We start from the raw sequence: 18,115 nt of genomic DNA, 5'->3' as shown, positions 1-18,115 counted from the left end.
AATATATATTTTAATCACCCCTAAATAAATAAATAAAATTAAAATCCTTCATGCTCATGTTCAGAATCTCCTGCTGAAAGTGTGACTTGAAATGAGAGTTGGGGTTCCCTTTACTGTTCAGCTGGGGCCTCCTGCTTGCCGTTTAGGGGGCCACGCTGGAAAGCAGAAATACTGGCTTTATTGTGTTTTTTTCTTTCCCCAAAGGCTTGAGCCCTAGAGAAGGGAGTGGATTCCTAGTTAGAGGAAACTGTTGGTTTGAAGGCAAGGGGGAGAAGATTAGAGGGTGTAGTGAAAGCACCTTGGCCAGAACACAAAGGGAAGGCTTACCTGCTACTAGAAATTCCCACTGCTAGGAAGAAGAGGAAAGAAGGGGAAAGCTGGCGGTCCTGGAGTTGAGGGGAGCTGGACGCTGTTGCTTAGCTGCACTCCTAAGGGGAAGAAGCATGTCGATGGGCAAGGAGCCCCACGTCCCAGACACAGCACCGCAGCAGCTGAGAGCTGCCAGGCCGAGGCCAACGGTGCTGTGGCAGGGAGCTTCTGTGTGCAGAGGCCCGCTGCTGGGCCCCACGCCCGGTGAGACCCCAGACCTGCAGCACAATCTCGGGATCAGGGCTAGGAGAACCTCAGGAAGGGCAGAGATCAACTCTGCCCCACTGCAGGACAGGGCGGGAAATGGAAAAGAAGTTGAGGTAGAACACAAAATTATATTCTTGCAAAAATATATTTGTGGACTGATATGTAATGTAACCACTACCAAGGGCAGACTTTTTTTTTTTTTTTTTTGAGTATAAAGTGCAGAAATAAATCAGTTGAGCATGTCTAGGCAATTGTACACATCCCAGAATAGCAGTACATGGATGAGCAGGGCTTAACCAAGCCAGCACGGTAGAATGAAAAGATGCACAAAGAGTTTTCAAGCAGGAATCCTTTAAGCAGAGTCAGCCGAGACGGAATTTAGACGCTTGTACGGGACTGGAATTTCTGCCCAGTTGCAAAGGCCCTCATGAGATTTTACGCTTCAGAGGCAGCTTGTGTGTGTGTGACAGGTGTGAAAGTTGCTCAGTAGAGTACAACTCTCTATGACCCCATGGACTGTAGCCCGCTGGGCTCCTCTGTCCGTGGGGTTTTCCAGGCAGAAAGTGGGTAGCCATTCCCTTTTCCAGGGGATCTTCCTGACCCAGGAATTGAACCTGGGTCTCCTGCATTGCAGGTGGATTCTTTACCATCTGAGCCACCAGGGAAGCCCTCAGAGGCAGCTTACCCAATATATTATTTCATTTCTATTTTTCCAAAAGACACCGTTACAGTAAAATGGGGACCTGTAGCGCCCAGAAACAGCAGGAGGTAAAGACTTCCCTAAAATCTCTCTCTGACCCTCGGGGGGCATCAGGGACCTACACACAAGCTACCTTGCTTTCACCCCAGGCGGCTGGTGTAGGCTAGCCAGTGACAGGACCCTGAAGGCAGGACTGACTCTCTTCCCCAGTGTCTGCAGGGCAGAAGAGCTGGGAATGTCCCAGCGGGATTGCACATGTGAAGCAGATCTTGAAAGTGGAGTTGAGTTTACTGTAGGAACCGCCGCCAGTACCTTGGGGGAAATGGAACTCAAGGTGTGAAGACAGAGAAAGCAGCTGTGGCAGGGCCGCAGGGAGCAGGCCAGAAGAGGTGTCGAGGAAGACAAGACAGGGACATGACGGGGAAAGGAGAGGAGACAGCGCTCCCACCACCAGGGGGTTCTGATGGGAAGGGAAGTGAGAACTGCAGAAATAGAAAGAGGAACTCAGGGACCAGAGGCCTGCATTTCCCAGCGCGCTCCCCGCCCACCTCCCCTGAAGAAGCAACCACACTGGGGGAAAGATACCCAGGCAGTGTCCTTTGCACCAAAGGTTCTGATTTGATGGTGGATGATCTGCCAGCTCTTTAAAAGGTCACTGCCTAGGCTGGGGAGGAATCAGACGTGGTCCCAGACCAGAACGTGGACATTTAGAAAGAAATGACGTTCTCATCCAACACTGACGCTAATACTTAAAAAAAAAAAAGAAGGAAAGGAAAAAGAATTACAAACTGTAATTTTTGTGTGGTGTTCATGTGGGAAGAAAAGAGGGAAAGAGGGGTGGGAAAATAGGAGGAAAGCAGCGTCTTCCAAGAAGGTATTTTATCAAGGGTTTCATCAACTCTTGCTCGAGGCTAATTATGAAAAGAGCTGTGTACCTCCCCCGCTGCAGGCAGACAGTAAGTGCAATCTGAGAGTCACCGAGTGCCCAGTTGTGATTCAAAACATATTTCCTAAGAGCTGAACCAAATTTATGAGCACGACTCATTCAGATCTGATGCTGCTGCTACTGCTAAGTCACTTCAGTCGTGTCTGACTCTGCGCAACCCCATAGACCGCAGCCCACCAGGCTCCCCCTTCCCTGGGATTCTCCAGGCAAGAACACTGGAGTGGGTTGAGTTCCTAATAAAACATTAATGTAACATTTCTTTATTCACATACTATGTTGAAACCTAACTAACAGAGCCCTTAAATACATCACAAGAATTTAACAAGGAGACCCGTTTTCCAGTTTTATTGAGGTAAGATTGATATATAACATTCTATAAGTTTAAGGTGTACAACAAAATGATTGGATATTTGTATATTTATTTTGTGAATTGATAGCCACATTGTTCACATCGGTCACCTCACATACATTTTTTTTCTTGTGGTGGGAACTTTTAAGATCTACTCCCTTGGCAATATTCAAATATACAGTTTTTAGTAATTGTATTTATGTATTTATTTCTGGCCAGGTTGGGTCTTCGCCGATGCTCAGGCTGTCTCTAGTGGGGTGCAGCAGGGGCCATTCTCTATGGTTACGGCACTTCTCATGGTGGTGGCTTCTCTTGTCGCAGAGCACAGGCTCTGGGGAGCACTGGCTTCAGTAGCTGCAGCCCCTGGGCTCAACAGCCGTGGCTTAGTTGCTCTGAGGCATGTGGCATCCCTGAGGCAGGGATCGAACCTGTGTCTCCTGCACCACCAGGCAGATTCTGTTCCACTGAGCCACCAGAGAAGTATTTTCTAAGAGATAAACTAAATTTACCAGCCTTGCAGTATGTTTTGGGAACCAGATGTAGATAACACCACCTTAAAATAACTAGGAAAGATACCTGTTACCAGAGGAGGGCCTACACTTGATGTTTTACATTGTGGGGAATCAGATACAACATCAAATTTACCATTTTAACTATTTTTAAGTGTAGAGCTTGGTTCTATTAAGTGCCTTCACATTATTGTGCCACCAGCACCACCATCCGTGTCCAGAACATTTTTATCTTCCCAAACTGAGAATCTGTACCTATTAAACAATAACTCACATTTCCCCTTCCCCAGCCCCTCGCAACCTCACAATTCTACTGAATACATCCTATGAATTGACTCTTCTAGATCCTTCACATAAGTGGAATCAGCATTCTTTTGTGACTGGCTTATTTAATTTAGCCTACTGTACATGCTTGGAGAAGGACATGGCAACCCAGTCCAGTATTCTTGCCTGGAAAATCGCAAGGACAGAGCAGCCTGGTGGGCTATAGTCCCTAGGGTCTCCCAGAGTCGGACACAACTGAGTGACTGAGCACACACTGTTCCCGGTGTGCTGTGGACCAGAACTGCTGCTGGTTGAAAGTTGAATGGACCTGAATGTTTTAAGTGGGAGTCATGGAGAAGGCAATGGCACCCCACTCCAGTACTCTTGCCTGGAAAATCCCATGGACGGAGGAGCCTGGTAGGCTGCAGTCCATGGGGTCACTAAGAGTCGGACACGACTGAGCGACTTCCCTTTCACTTTTCACTTTTACACATTGGAGAAGGAAATGGCAAGCCACTCCAGTGTTCTTGCCTGGAGAATCCCAGGGACGGGGGAGCCTGGTGGGCTTCCGTCTCTGGGGTCGCACAGAGTCGGACATGACTGAAGCGACTTAGCAGCATGATGCAAAGTCTTCTTTTCTTAAAAAAAAAAAAAAATGATATACCTATATCACTTTTTAAAAACTGCTGCAGCAGCAAATACATTTTAAAGCATTTATTTGGTTGCAAAAGAGGCTGGACTTTAAAGGCCTTGTTCGAGGGCTCTTAGTTCCTGGGATAGGTTCTTTTTAATCTCACAGACAAGAGGCCATCCATTAATGGATGAGACTGAGCACTGAGCTTAAGTCTCAGTTCCCTTGACTCCTGCCCCACTGCTTCTCTCTTTGCCCCTGAACCCCTATAAGAGTATAACATATGTGAGCAAAAAAAAAAAAAGGGACAAGACATGCCTTTGATCTTTCAAGTAGAATTCCTGACACAGGAATACCTTTCTCGGACCCAGATTTTGGACAGTTTGATTTTCGAGCTGTGTTCTGGTTTTTAAAGCAAGTGATTTAAAGAAATTTGTAACTTTTCTCCTCTCAGCTCTAACCTTAATTTCAAAAGTTTATGCTTTTTACTGAAATAAGACTCGCCTTACCAGCTCTAAAAACTGCGAAGAACTGACTCATCAGAAAAGACCCTGATGCTGGGAAAGATTGAAGGCAGGAGGAGAAGGGGATGACAGAGAATGAGATGGTTGGATGGCATCACTAACTTGATGGACATGAATTTGAGCAAGCTTCGGGAACTGGTGATGAACAGAGAAGCCTGGCGTGCTGCAGTCCATGGGATCACAAAGAGTGACATGACTGAGAGACTGGACTGAACTGAACTACCAGCTCTAAAGATGCTTTTGAAGTGGTTTTTGACCTTATTCCCTCCAAATCAAAAAGTCCTTCTTAAGTCACTGTAGGTAGGGTGCCTGCAGTAATGGCAAGCTGAGTCCAACTTTGTGTTTTGAAATGACCAGCTGGCTCTGAAAATCATCTCCCAAACTCAGTGGACTCTGGAGTCTCTGTTGTGAAATGAGGCAAGGCTTGTCAGTAACCCACCGGCCCATCTCATTACACCCAGAGCAGGAGCCTAAAAAAACAGGAGCTTTCACAGCAGTCAGTGCACAGACACAGTACCCATGGAAATAATTCAAAGGACTACAATAGGGAGATGGAAGACACGAGTTTTTTGACCTTTTAAAGATTTTTAGATATACAGATATATCCATTTAGATAGATTCTTAAAGATTTAGATAAGATTTTCTTTTGAGGGAACACTTGTGTTTCTTACAAGTCATCCTGAGTTGGTGTTTTTTGTTTTGTTTTGTTTTTGTTTTCATAGATTTTTTTTTTTTAAGTCCTTTTTTTTTTTTCTTTCACCCTACTGAGGCGGCAAGGCTGCAGGATCTTAGCTGTTCGACCAGGGATCAGACCCATGCCTCCTGCATGAGAAGCTCGGAGTCTTAACCAATGGACCATCAGGGAGGTCTCATCCTGAGCTGTTTTAATTTGACATCATTTTCTGGAAGGTTGAAACTAGAAAAGATTTCTCTTTTCAAGCAGGACAAGAAAGTCAGTGTTCTTGTCAAGACAGCTGGAAGACAAAACGGTGTAGCCACTGTAGTTTCAACTTACAAGTTAGGCTCCTGATTGTTCCATGAACAAAGTGGAAGGGACTTCTAACTTGAGGAGTGGAGGAAAGAGGATCTGGAAGGGGAAAAGTCAAGAATGAAGAGCGCCCAAGAATGCGTATTTCTCCACTCAGCTCTTAGACGTTTTTATCTGATGTAAAAAATATTGTCCAACCCAGCCAGCCTCATAGGTATACTCTTCCCCAGCCTTGACTGAAATTCTGCACAGACGAAGTTAAAGAGACAATGCTTTGACCACGATATCCAATCATTCTGCATCTGGATTCAAGCCAGAAGGCTATGTGCTAACAGTTTGTGTTTCTCCTTTTAAGAGTGCTCTGCTTTTGCAGGAAAACTGAGGATATTATATGAGCCTTAGAAATATTGGGGAGTTGATATATTTTAAAGTGAAGTGAAAGTCACTCAGTCGTGTCTGACTCTTTGTGACCCCCTGGACTATATAGTCCATGGAATTCTCCAGGCCAGAATACTGGAGTAGGCAGCTATTCCCTTCTCCAGGGGATTTTCCCAACCCAGGGACCAAACCCAGGTCTCCTACATTGCAGGTGGATTCTTTACCATCTGAGCCACCAGAGAAGCCCAAGAATACTGGAGTGGGTAGCCTATCCCCTCTCCAGTGGATCTTCCTAACCCAGGAATCAAACCAGGGTCTCCTATTAAAGGTGGATTCTTTAACAACCAAGCTATCAGGGTATATTTTGAGTGCTATGAAATAGTTTTCCTAAAAGGGACATACTTAACAATTGGAAGTGTATTAGCTCTAGCCTTCTTTCATGGATATGTGTGTGTGTGTGTTTAAAATATATCTAACATAAATTTACCATTTTGACCATTTTTAGGGGCATCGTTCAGAGGCATTAAGTACACTTGATGGCTATTTTAAAAATCCTTTACTCCTCTGAATGCAGAGGCTCCTTCCTATTTTGTATAGATCACACCCTGAACAGTGTTCAGGGACCTTTCATTTTTCAACTTCACAAAATTATGAGTTTTCTATCACTCCTTTTTGGGGCTTCCCTGGTGCCTCAGTTGATAAAGAATCTACCTGAAATGCAGGAAACCACCTGCAATGTGGGAGACCCGGGTTTGATCTCTGGGTCGGCAAGATCCCCTGGAGAAAGAAAGGCAACCCACTCCATAGCCTTGCCTGGAAAATTCCATGGACGGAGGAGTCTGGTGGACTTCAGTCCACGGGGTCGCATGGACTGTATAGTTGTACACGACTTAGCGACTAAACCATCACCATCATCCCTTTCTAAAAACACAGACCATTTCATAATGGTCCGTTGCTCCTCTGTGGTCTTTTATCCACTAAAGATCATGATTAAGTTTATCCTAAACCTGCTGTCCCCCAAGCTAGGCGACTTCCATTTCTTTGTCTACTAATAGAAAAATGTTTCTTCCCTTAGTTCCCGCTCTTAGTGGAGACAGTATGTCTGTACGCACAGAAAGGAGGGTGCTGGTTATGCTTTCCAGAGCAGCGTGCTGCACGCTATGTCACTTCAGTTGTGTCCAACTCTTTGTGACCCTATAGACCATAGTCCGCCAGGCTCCTCTGTCGATGGGATTCTCCAGGCCAGAATACTGGAGTGGGTTGCCATGCCCTCCTTCAGAGGATCTTCCCTACTCAGGGATCGAACCCGTGTCTCTTAGGTCTCCTGCATTGGCAGGCTGGTTTTTTACCAATAGCACCACTTTGGAAGCCCTACACTTTCCAGAGCAGACTGGATTTCATATATCCTGATCCATCATCATACCTCATGGCAGGTGTTTTACTTGTTTTTTGGTTCAGAAAATATAGGCTCAGGGATTTCCCTGGCTATCCAGGGGGTGAGACTTCCCCTTCCAATGCAGAGGTACGGTTTCGATCCCTGGTCAAAGAGCTAAGATCCCACATGCCTCATGCCCAAAAAACAGAACATAAAAACAGAAGCAATATTGTAACAAACTCAATAAAGACTTTAAAAATGGTCCGCATGAAAAAAAAAATCTTTAAAAAAATAGAAAGGAACATTGGCTGGACTATTAAAATTTTAATGGAGGAGAAAGCACCCAAACAAGAGCAAGGTTGCCGTGGAGACCTGCTTGATGCACACAGGTGCTCATGGCCCCTCCCAGCGTCATCCCACAAACATGGACCCTCGGTGAATATTTGTTGACTGAGTAAATGAATGAGAGGTGGTAGGTGTTAGGTAACATTCTAGCCCTGGGTAAGCACAGCAGTCCAAAATCAGAAGTAAGGGCAGGTATGGCAAGTTGAAGTGCAGGTAGCTTGTGACCTAAGGTGAGGATGTGGTTCAAGTGGGGAAGCAGAAGTTCTGAATGAGTTTGAATTTGACTTGTACCCTTTAGGTTGTGACCACCCCAAAAGATGTACAACTGGTTTGCAAAGAATGTATCCCGTCAGAATCCTAAATAAGAATTAAATAATTAAAGGGAGAGAAGAATTTATTAATTAGTTCTCTTTTCCCTGAACTTTCCATGCTTGTCGCCCTCCGTGGGCACAATCCTGATTGTTCAGTGTCCTCCAGGAGCCCTGGCCCTTCACACCAACACAACCACACCCAGAACAAGAATATTCTTCAAGCCGCACTTTGTCTTAGGTATGCCCTTCGAGTAAAGATTCCAATTCCTCAGAACTGGAAAAGCATCAGATCACATTCCCTACACACACATAAGCCATGGTCACCACGTGCTTCAAAGTCAATACGTGCTTGAAATTACTTGGTTGAAATACTGTGCTCTGAGTCTGAACACCAGATAGACACATTTGTGTCTCAGAAGAGGGACTCTTAACCTCAGTGAATGTAACCAATGGGATGAATCTGCGCCAGTTCTGGGCAACGTTCTCCTCTCCCCACCATCAGGGTGGAAGTGAAGGAATCAGTGACTTGGTAACTGGGTTATAGTCCTGTTCTCAGCCACAGGAAGCCACTATAGATTCTGTAGGGGAAAGACATGATAAAAATGCGTCAGAGGTTTAAAAAAGATTTAGAAAGTTTGCTAGAGGAATGGCATTTGTTCTAGACCTATTGGAGGATGCTGGGAGGGTATGTCTTCAGCTGCCATCCCCACGCTTGCTGCCGTTTGGAGGACACAGGGGGCTCTGGTCAGTGTTCCTGAGGATACCGCCATGGGCTCTGAAACACATGCAGAAGACATACCGAGGCTAGGGCTCCAAAGACCAGTAAAATAAAAAAAGGGTGATCGAGTATACTTGAGGCAAACAGAGAGGAGATGGTGAAGAGCTCTGCCTCTATGGACGAGAGAGGTGCCAGCCCTCCTGAGAGAGACACCCCCAGGTGACGAGGACTGGCCCACCAGCACCAGTCATTCTGTGTGGTTACAAAAGCCACGGTTCATCCACCTGGCTCCACCACTCTGCTGCTCCTTGAGGGCAGGGGTGCTTGTGACAGATTTTAGGGTGTAGCTTTGTACACTACTAGGCATAGGGTGATCTCTGCTATATTTATTTTCAAAATTACAGATTTTCATCGTTTCGTCTTGAAAGGTGAATAGATGGGACCTCCCTGGCAGTCCAGTGGTTGAGAATCCACTCTTCCATGGGAGGGGGCACAGGTTCAATTCCTGGTTGGGGAGCTAAGATCCCACACGCTGCATGGTGCAGCCAAAAAAAGAAAGAAAGGGCTAAGTTACTCTGTGTGAAAAGAGCACAATAGAGAAAAACAGAGAACTGGAAAATTCAGTGAGACCAGAAATGCAAACTTGGGGTGAGTAGGGGAAGGGAGGGAGTAAAGAAGTGCTGAAGTGTGACCAGGCTTCAGGGAGGACAGCCTCGCAGGCTCTGCTAAGAAGGTGGACATGATCGCACAGGCAGGAGGAGCCCATTCAAAGTCTTAAAGCAGGGAAATGATCAAGTCTGTGCCTTAGAGGGATCCCTGGTGGCAACATCAAGGTGGGCATTTCAGGGAGCACGCATCAGCCCTTGTGTGACGGGGGAATAGAGGGCCAGACATTAATGGGAAAAGTCGGAGTAGCCCTACAACCAGTATTAAGAGAATAGAAAGAGTTGAAAATGACATCAAGTTTCTAGTTTAGTTTGACACTGAGCCAAAAACCAAGAGACGTAATCGAAGAAGAGAAGCAGCCGGGGAAGGAGAGATTACTCACTCGATTCTGAATACTTGGAGTCTGAGGAGCCTACACATTTCCAGGGACAGCTGTGGGTTTGTGGTCAGTAGTATGATGCTCAGAAGAGAAGCTGGGCCCAGAGACACAGTCGGGGGTGGGAGTCAGAAGCATGTGCCCCGATGGGGAGCCCAGAACCTTTACTTGGAGGGAGAGAAACAGTGAGCCTGGGAAATGGAGATTCCCTGCCCCCTTTGTAAAGTTCACTGCCTTGCTCCCTGTGATACAGATACCTAAACAGCAGGACAAGTGAGTGGAAATGACACCAGAATCTTCCCCAGAGTTCTTTACCTCCTGCACTGTGACAGATGAGCCACCCGTCCAGGTTCCGGGAAGTTTCTCTGGGAGCTGAGTGCTGTGGACTCAGTGAAGCAGGCTCTTGTGTGGAATCTGCTCACCCCTGTGCAACATGCACAGCCCCGAAACACCTCTGCTCCAAGCCCCGCGCCAGGAGCCCGAGCAGCGAGTCAGCAGGGCTCTCATCACTAACTGTCTCGAAACGTCTGAAACGTCGTGATGACAAGCCGTCCCAGCGGTTTCCAGGGGCGACCGAAGGAAGAGACCCCCGGCGGGATGCAGGACGTCAGGCTTGAAGGCGCAGCACAGGCCTGGGGCATGACAGTGACAAAGTCTGAGGGAACGCAGACTGCGGCAGTCACTGCTGAGTGACTTCTCAGTGAGGAAGAGGAGTAAAAGGAGGCGTTGAAGAACGGGACTTCCCAGCGGTCCAGTGGCGAAGAATCTGCCTTGCAATGCAAAGGACGCGAGTTTGATCCCTGTTGGGGAGCTAAAATCCCACATGCCTCAGAGCAACTACTGCGTCCTTGAGCCGCAACAAAAGATCCTACAGGACGCAACCAAGACCCCGCGTGCTGCAACTAAGACCAACATGGCCGAATAAATAAATAAAATTTTAAATGTTAAAAAAAAAAAAAAAGTTGAAGAATGGACAGGAAAACGGGTGCCTGCCAGACGTCGGGGATGGTGAGTGAGTGAAGCAGGTGAAGAGAGTCGGTAATTAGAAACTCCTGTCATAAGATGATTAAGTCTTGGGAATGTAACGTACAGCACTAGTGAGCAATATGTTACATGTTTGAAAGTGGCTAAGAGTGGGTCTTAAAGGTTTCATCACACACGAAAAATGTGTGACGATGTGAGGCGGTGAGTGTTAGCTAAACTTACAGTGGCTAAACTTATTTCACGATGTACACACATATGAAGTCACTGTATAGTGTGCCTAAAACTGATACTGTGACGTGCTTAGTCGCTCAGTCATGTCCGCTCCTCGGTACACTATGGACTATAGCCTGGCAGACAGGAGACCATGAGATTCTCCAGGCAAAAATACTGGAGTGGGTAGCCATTTCCTTCTCCAGGGCATCCTCCCAACCTGGGAACTGAACCCTGGTCTTCTGCAGTGCAGACAGATTCTTTACCATCTGAGCCACCAGGGAAGCCCAAAACTAATACCTGTGTGCATGCCAAGTCGCTCAGTCGTGTCCAACTCTTTGAGACCCCGTGGGCTGTAGCCCGCCAGGCTCCTCTGTCCATGGGATTCTCCAGGCAAGAATACTGGAGAGGGTTGCCATGCCCTCCTCTAGGGGATCTTCCCCACCCAGGGATCGAACATGAGTCTCTTATGTCTAACCTGCTTTAGTTCATGTCAATTGTATCTCAATAAATGGAGGGAGTCAGGGGGAAGAAGTGGAAGACTAAAAACTGGAGGGAGAAATAGCTGTTGAGGAAACAAACTCAACAGTCATCCCATGAATATTATTACTTGATTAAAATAAGCCTTGACAGATAAGCACATTGAAGAGATCAGCAGAAATATCTTGCTGGGGATGCAGTCAGGGGAGGTGTTCTCCAGGATGTGGAACTTGAACTAGCCCTTTAGGCGCACGCAGAGAGAGAAGGGAAGAGATGTGGTCTCACACAGAATGGTGTGAACAAAAGAGACAAGCTTGTGAACAAACTGAAGTGATAATTGAAATGAAAGTGGCTATTTCAGCAACCTGAGATCTAACCAGTCCATCCTAAAGGAGATCAGTCCTGGGTGTTCATTGGAAGGACTGATGTTGAAGCTGAAACTCCAGTACTTCGGCCACCTGATGCAAAGAGCTGACTCATTGGAAAAGACCCTGATGCTGGGAAAGATTCAGGGCAGGAGAAGGGGACAACAGAAGATGAGATGGTTGGATGGCATCACCCACTCAATGGACATGAGTTTGAGCAAGCCCTGGGAGATGGTGAAGGACAAGGAAGCCTGGTGTGCTGCAGTTCATGGGGTCACAAAGAGTCAGAGACGACTGAGCGACTGAAAAAACAACAAATTATTTTTAAATGTTATTTATTTATTTTTGACTGCGCTGGGTCCTTGTTGCTGTGAGGGCTTTCTCTAGTTGCAGCCGGCTGGGCCTCCTCTCTGGTCGTGGTGTGCAGGCTTCTCCTTGTGGGGGCTTCTCTTGCTGCAGAGCACAGGCTCCAGGGCATGCGGGCTTCCACAGTCGGCGTACGGAGCTCAGCTGACCCGTGGCATGGGAGATCCTAGTTTCCAGACCAGGGGTTGAACCTGTGTCCTCTGCATTGTTGGGCAGATTCCTAACCAGTGGACCACCAGGGAAGGTCCCCTGACCGTTTTTTAAAATGGGAAAATACAGATTTGTGGGGGGAGTTGGAAGTTTCATTTTATCACCATCTTAGGTGAAGGCGAGTCCACTTTTTGGGTTGCTTGGAATCACTCTTGGCTTCACTTTTAAAAGTCACATCCCACAAACTCTTCTTTTAAAATCTGGCATCTGACTATCTCTGAGTCCCTCCTGCTCACACCTGCTCCAAGTCAGTAAAACCTCTAAGCTAGATGGCCAGCTCAACTGGGACCTCACACGGGCTGTCTGACCCTTGCCCTCGGACAGTCTACCGTCAACATTGCGCCAGGAGGACCCCCAAAACGCCCATCAGATCAGGCCACTCTGCTCTCTTTGCAAAGCAAAAGCCCTGCCAGTAGCCCAGGAGGCCAGGCTCACTCCGCCCGACTCTTCAGCCTCTGAGCTCATCTTCCAAACTTTCTCTCTCTTACCACTCTGGCCTCCCACAGGCCCCTGCCCCGGCCCTGGCCCATACTCTGCCCAAAATGCTCTTCCCCCATATAGTTGCCAAGTTAACTCTGTTCAAATGTCATGTTTTAAAGGCCTGCATGCCACTGCACCACCAACAATCATCTCCTCCTCCAAGTTACACAGGAGAATTTCCTCCAGCCCTTGTTACAGATGCTTCTTAAATATTCTCATCTCACAACCAGCTAGGGCAGACCTCCTTCCTTCCAACATGCTATGGTGGGACCCAGGCCAACGAGTCCAAGTCTTACAGTCAGGGGCTTTTATAGCAAAATGCTGACCATGACATACGTTGTAACAGGGTGGGTATGCGTGTGTGCTAAGTCACTTCAGTGGTGCCTGACCCTTTGCGACTCCATGGACTGTAGCCGGCCAGTCTCTTCCGTCCATGGGATTCTTAAGGCAAGAATTCTGGAGTGGGTTGCCATGCCCTCCTCCAGGGGATCTTCCCCAGTCAAGGATCGAACCCAAGTCTTTTATGTCTCCTGCATCAGCAGGCGGATTCTTTACAGCTGAGCCACCAGGGAAGCCCTGTATCAAGATGCAAAGAAATAAACATAGGAGAACATTCCTCACGAGAGACTTCTAATATATAGACTTGTCTTGACCTAAGAAGAATCCACTTACGTTGCTACAGACTTTAAATCTAGTTTTATAAACATGATTCACAACTTGATTCTCAGGAAATGTAAACACCTATTATACTTAAACAGACTTGAATCATTCTTTTCTATTATAATCTTATATATTGCCTCTCCCAAACAAACATAATTACACCTTTAAAAATTGTATAATAAGCTTCAAATTCCTTTATTTTGAGAATATACACTTCCTCCTTCAAACATTATTGTTTTCATTTCCTAAAGGTTTAAAATTAGCAAGATCAAACAAATCAGCCTAGAAATGTACAGTAAAAGCATTAATCTCAGAGAAGAAAGAAACAATAAGGCAAGGAATCACTGGACTTGAGATCTATGGGGCAGCTTCAGGCTGCAACACCAGCTTGACTCCTCCACCTTACTGTTAAAGAACTAGAGCCCTCGAGAGTGTGAGTAGGAATCACTCAGCTCGCTGACCACAAGCTGGTTCTGGAAGCCAGGCCTCCCCAAGGCTGGCAGATAATGTCGTTATTATACCAGACCAACCTGAAAATCAACTGGGGTAATTATGCAGCTAGCCAGATTTCATTAGTTAGTACTAGCTGTTACGCTCGGGGAAAACCAAGCCATGCACCACGATACCACCACTCTTACACGTACAGTGAGATTTGAGAATGTGCCACGGCTGTAAAGTGTGAGTAACTGATCTGGCAATTCACCCACTCGTTTGTCACAAGTATTAACTCCCTGTACCTATGTGTGTATTTATGACTATTTCTTAGGATCTAATGAGGAAGACCTGGATCAAAGAAGAGTGGGATGGGCTAGTCTTCAGGAGTGAAGACACAATGGAGACCTTGTCAGGTGAAATTATGGAGTGGAATGGTATCACCATGGTAACCAAGTTGGGACTTTGAACTTCTGAGGAGATCAGCCTGCCTGCTTATCCCCGGGGTATTCCCAATGCCAAGTTCCTAGTGACACTTACTCTCTTCTCCCAGTTCCCACCCTTCAGTCCTCAAGAGTTACAAAAATAAAGAGATGTTTTGGAGATATTTGTTCCATAATCTACAATTATTATGAACAAGAAATAAATTGATGGTAGCTCAGGGCATTCATACAGGACAGCACAGGACTGAAAATAGATGTTTATTCCTCACGTTACCATCTGGGTAGGAGTTAATTTCCAGAGTAATTTCAGAGATTCTGCAACTGTTTATATACCATTTGAAATCCTAGACCTCTACTCCCAGGAGACCATCACAGTCAGACTGTTTATGTCTCTCACCAGCTGAACGAGAGTGACTTTATTATCTTAAATGTGAACCCCCCTCCATCTTGCCCTCCTTCCTGTCAACCACCCTTCACCAAGAGATTGGAAGTGACATTAACAATCAGGGGACCTGGGAGCTTTCAGGATAAAGTCTATTTTCACTGAGATATAGAGATTTCACGGGCTTGTTCTATGTTTTCAGAAAAAAAAAAAAAAAAACAAACATATTCTGAGACTCAAATATGTTTAGCAAACTTACTTGTGCTCACTTCAAACTAAAGAAGGAAGCATGGCATATTTCTCTTTTACAACTCACTGTCCCAGGGTCTTAGGTATTTGGAATGCAGACTCTGCCCTGTTGGCAAGAATTCGGAATCAATTTACAGTGTGTGATATGATAACACATGTTCTGGATCAGTGGCAGGGGAATGTTTGGAGCAGTAATTCTGTCTGTCTCCCCATTACCAGAAAGGCTTGCTAAACTCACAGCTGGAGAAGTGTCTAAAGAGAACTAGGCTCTGTGCGTGCGCTTGTTTATAAAGGCAACACAAAACCCAGCCTCCAGGATAAATGCTAAATTAAGGCCATCAAAAATGAAATGGTATTTTCATCACAAGGATAAACTGGTATCAAGTCAAGATGACTACCTTTCTCAGCTAGAAGTCCTGCTCTATCTCTTCAGACAACTGGTAACACGTGATGGTTCACAGCAGCAGGGAGAGAAAACAGCCTTAGACCTGTGTTTACAAGAAGGAAATCAAAAGAAAGTGTTCATTTTTATAAGACACAGAAGGTGGGTGCGTTGCGGGGAGGTACAGAAGAGTCAAACAACGGGAACTGAAACTTGATCTCTCTGAAGCGTGAAGCAGAAGCGGAGACCTGGCTGGCGAGCCAAACGGTAAGGAGACATGTAAGTGCAAGTACGCAGCGAGCAGAATGTCCCGGCCTCATGGAGCCACGTGATACGCTTAGACAAGAAAGATCAAACGTTGTTCTTTCCAACGAGGTGAGTTATTTACTCATTGTGGTCAGCAGGAAGGACAATCTGTATAACGTGTCCCTACTTTCATATTTCTCTGTTTCTGTCATCTGTAGCATTCTGTACCTGTTTCTTTACACTTTACCCTACGTACTCCTCTCCAGATTGCCCTGAATGCACGAATGATGAATGGAGCGGTCGTGCAATTAAAATACTCAGAATACAAACCTCATGGAGCCAATCATGGCTGATTTGGTGTTTTAGACTGTTTCTCTAATTCAGTTAATTCATTTAAATAGACTGGCTTAAAGATCACGAGAAATCTCTTGAAAAAGAGTCAAAGATACAAGCATACAATTTTGCCACTACTTGTTCAAAACTAGAACCGAAAGAATTTATAAAGCCACCTATCCATGTAGGGTTAGAATTAAGAACACACCAGCTAACTTTGCAGCCTTTTTCATAGAGTGACTCCCTAGTCTCCAGAGGAGCCTTTTCCAGTTGGCACAGGGCCTCACCTATATTGTTGTATCTAATCCTCTCGACCTGCGTCTTACCTTTTAAAGTTACCACCTGGGCTTCTTTTTCAAAGGTGATCTGAAGTGTTAGGTCTTAATACTTGAGCAACATCTTCCCAGAGCCCTGTCTTCATTACGTCAACTTCCTTTGACAGCTAGAAAGGCTGTCTTAGCCATTTCCTGTTCAGAGTCCTGCCTGCTCTAAGCCACTGACCTGCACACTGGCTTCCGGCCTCAGGGCTGCTTTTTGTTAGTCACTCACTGGAGGGGCAGAGAGAGAACTGGCCACTGAGCCCATGCCCACTGAGGTGATCAACCGCACTCCTCACCACCTCCTCTTCTGCAGTCTTCCGACTGTTTATGACTATGACCTCCTGGGCTTCCTTGATGGCTCAGTTGGTAAAGAATCTGCCTGCAGTGCAAGACACCCCGGTTCAAGTCCTGGGTCGGGAAGATCCACTGGAGAAGGGATAGGCTACCCACTCCTTATTCTTGGACTTCTCTTGTGGCTCAGCCGGTAAAGAATCCACCTGCAATATGGGAGACCTGGGTTTGATCCCTGGGTTGGGAAGATTCCCTGGAGATGTGAAAGGCTATCCACTCCAGTATTCTGGCCTGGAGAATTCCATGGACTGTATAATCCATGGGGTCGCAGAGAGTCAGACACGACTGGGAGAATTTCACTTCACATCACGACCTCCTGAGTTTTCAGGTCTTGGTTTCTGTTTGTTTTTTAAACATTTATTTATTTATTTGGCCATGCTGGGTCTCAGCTGAGGCATATGAACTCTTAGTTGCAGTGTGTGGGATCTAGTTCCCTGACCAGGGATAGAGCCCGGGCCCCTGCATTGGGAACATGGAGTCTTACCCACTGGGCCACCAGAGAAGTCCCGTGGTTTGTGTTTAAATCCACACGCCTCGTCGTTGTTGATCCTGGCACTCACAGCCTTCCAAGTGGAGTTGCATGTCCCTTCCCCTTTCACAAGCCCCAGGTTCTGCCCAAATGAAACACCATTCTCTACCCTCTCCCGGCTTTGTTGCCACAAGTCCCTTTTGCTCCAACTACACAGTGCACTTTTTTTCTTTGTAAAAATCTTTTACATATTGTCATTGTTCTGAGTAGCTTTTCACAGAATCTATCATAGTTATCTTTGCCATTTCCGAGTTAGTGGATTTATTTTGGGTATTTCCAATTTGGAGCTATTTACAAGGAACATGGCCATAAATATCTTTCATTTAAAATTATTTCCTCAAAACAAACTTCCAAGAATATTACTATGTCAAATGGTATGGTCATTTTCACAGCTCTTGTTCTGTATTCAGGTTACCCTCAAGAAGTATCCGTTTGTCCTACCCTTGGCACTGTTTAGAGTGGGCTTCTTTGAATTCCTCCCAACACTGGGTTTTATAATAATTTGCTTTGCTGTTGTCATTCATTTAACCATCATGAAATGCCACTGGGAACTTATTTCAATTCTAAGTGAGGCTGACCTGTCAATAAAAAAATGTCAAGACTGAAATGTAGAGCAAAATAATAATTTAACGTAGAGCAAAAGTAACTTCCGAGTGGAGTGGGAGTGGGTCACATTTTCAAATTTATCAGGCCGACTCAGAAGAATTTGCCTACACGCTGGCAGGGAGAAACTCTTGATGGCTGTTTAGCCAAAATTGCCATTACCACTCTGGTCTAGAGTCTTCTCTCCTCACCGGTGACTGCCAAAGTCTCTTAACAAATTCACCAACCTTCTACTCTCCAGGTCCTTTACCCACAGCTCTGGTTTATGGCTTGGTTGATAAAGAATCTGCCTGCAATGCAGGAGACCTAGGTTGGATTCCTGGGTTGGGAAGATCCCCTAGAGAAGGGAATGGCTACCCACTCCAGTATTCTTGCCTGGAGAATCCTATGGACAGAGAAGCCTGGCAGGCTACAGTCCATGGGGTCGCAAAGAG

General features: G+C 46.0%; 1 protein-coding gene across 1 annotated transcript in view; it reads left to right on the top strand.

The window, feature by feature from the left end:
* The window catches only part of MND1 (meiotic nuclear divisions 1), a 114,993-nt gene extending 100,543 nt beyond the window's left edge, over positions 1-14,450 (top strand). The window contains exon 10 of the mRNA XM_086345901.1: positions 14,178-14,450. Coding sequence (XP_086202027.1) covers positions 14,178-14,312 — 135 coding nt within the window. The 3' untranslated portion in view covers positions 14,313-14,450. The remainder of the gene's footprint in view (positions 1-14,177) is intronic.
* The last annotated feature ends 3,665 nt before the right edge of the window (positions 14,451-18,115 follow it).

This window comes from Bos grunniens, chromosome 17 (genome assembly GCF_055505025.1).
Source record: "Bos grunniens cultivar Pamir isolate PY7600 chromosome 17, Bosgru_T2T1.0, whole genome shotgun sequence".
Taxonomy (NCBI): Eukaryota; Metazoa; Chordata; class Mammalia; order Artiodactyla; family Bovidae; genus Bos; species Bos grunniens.
Note: the sequence above shows the minus strand (reverse complement) of the source record. Positions and strands in the feature narration are given on the sequence as shown.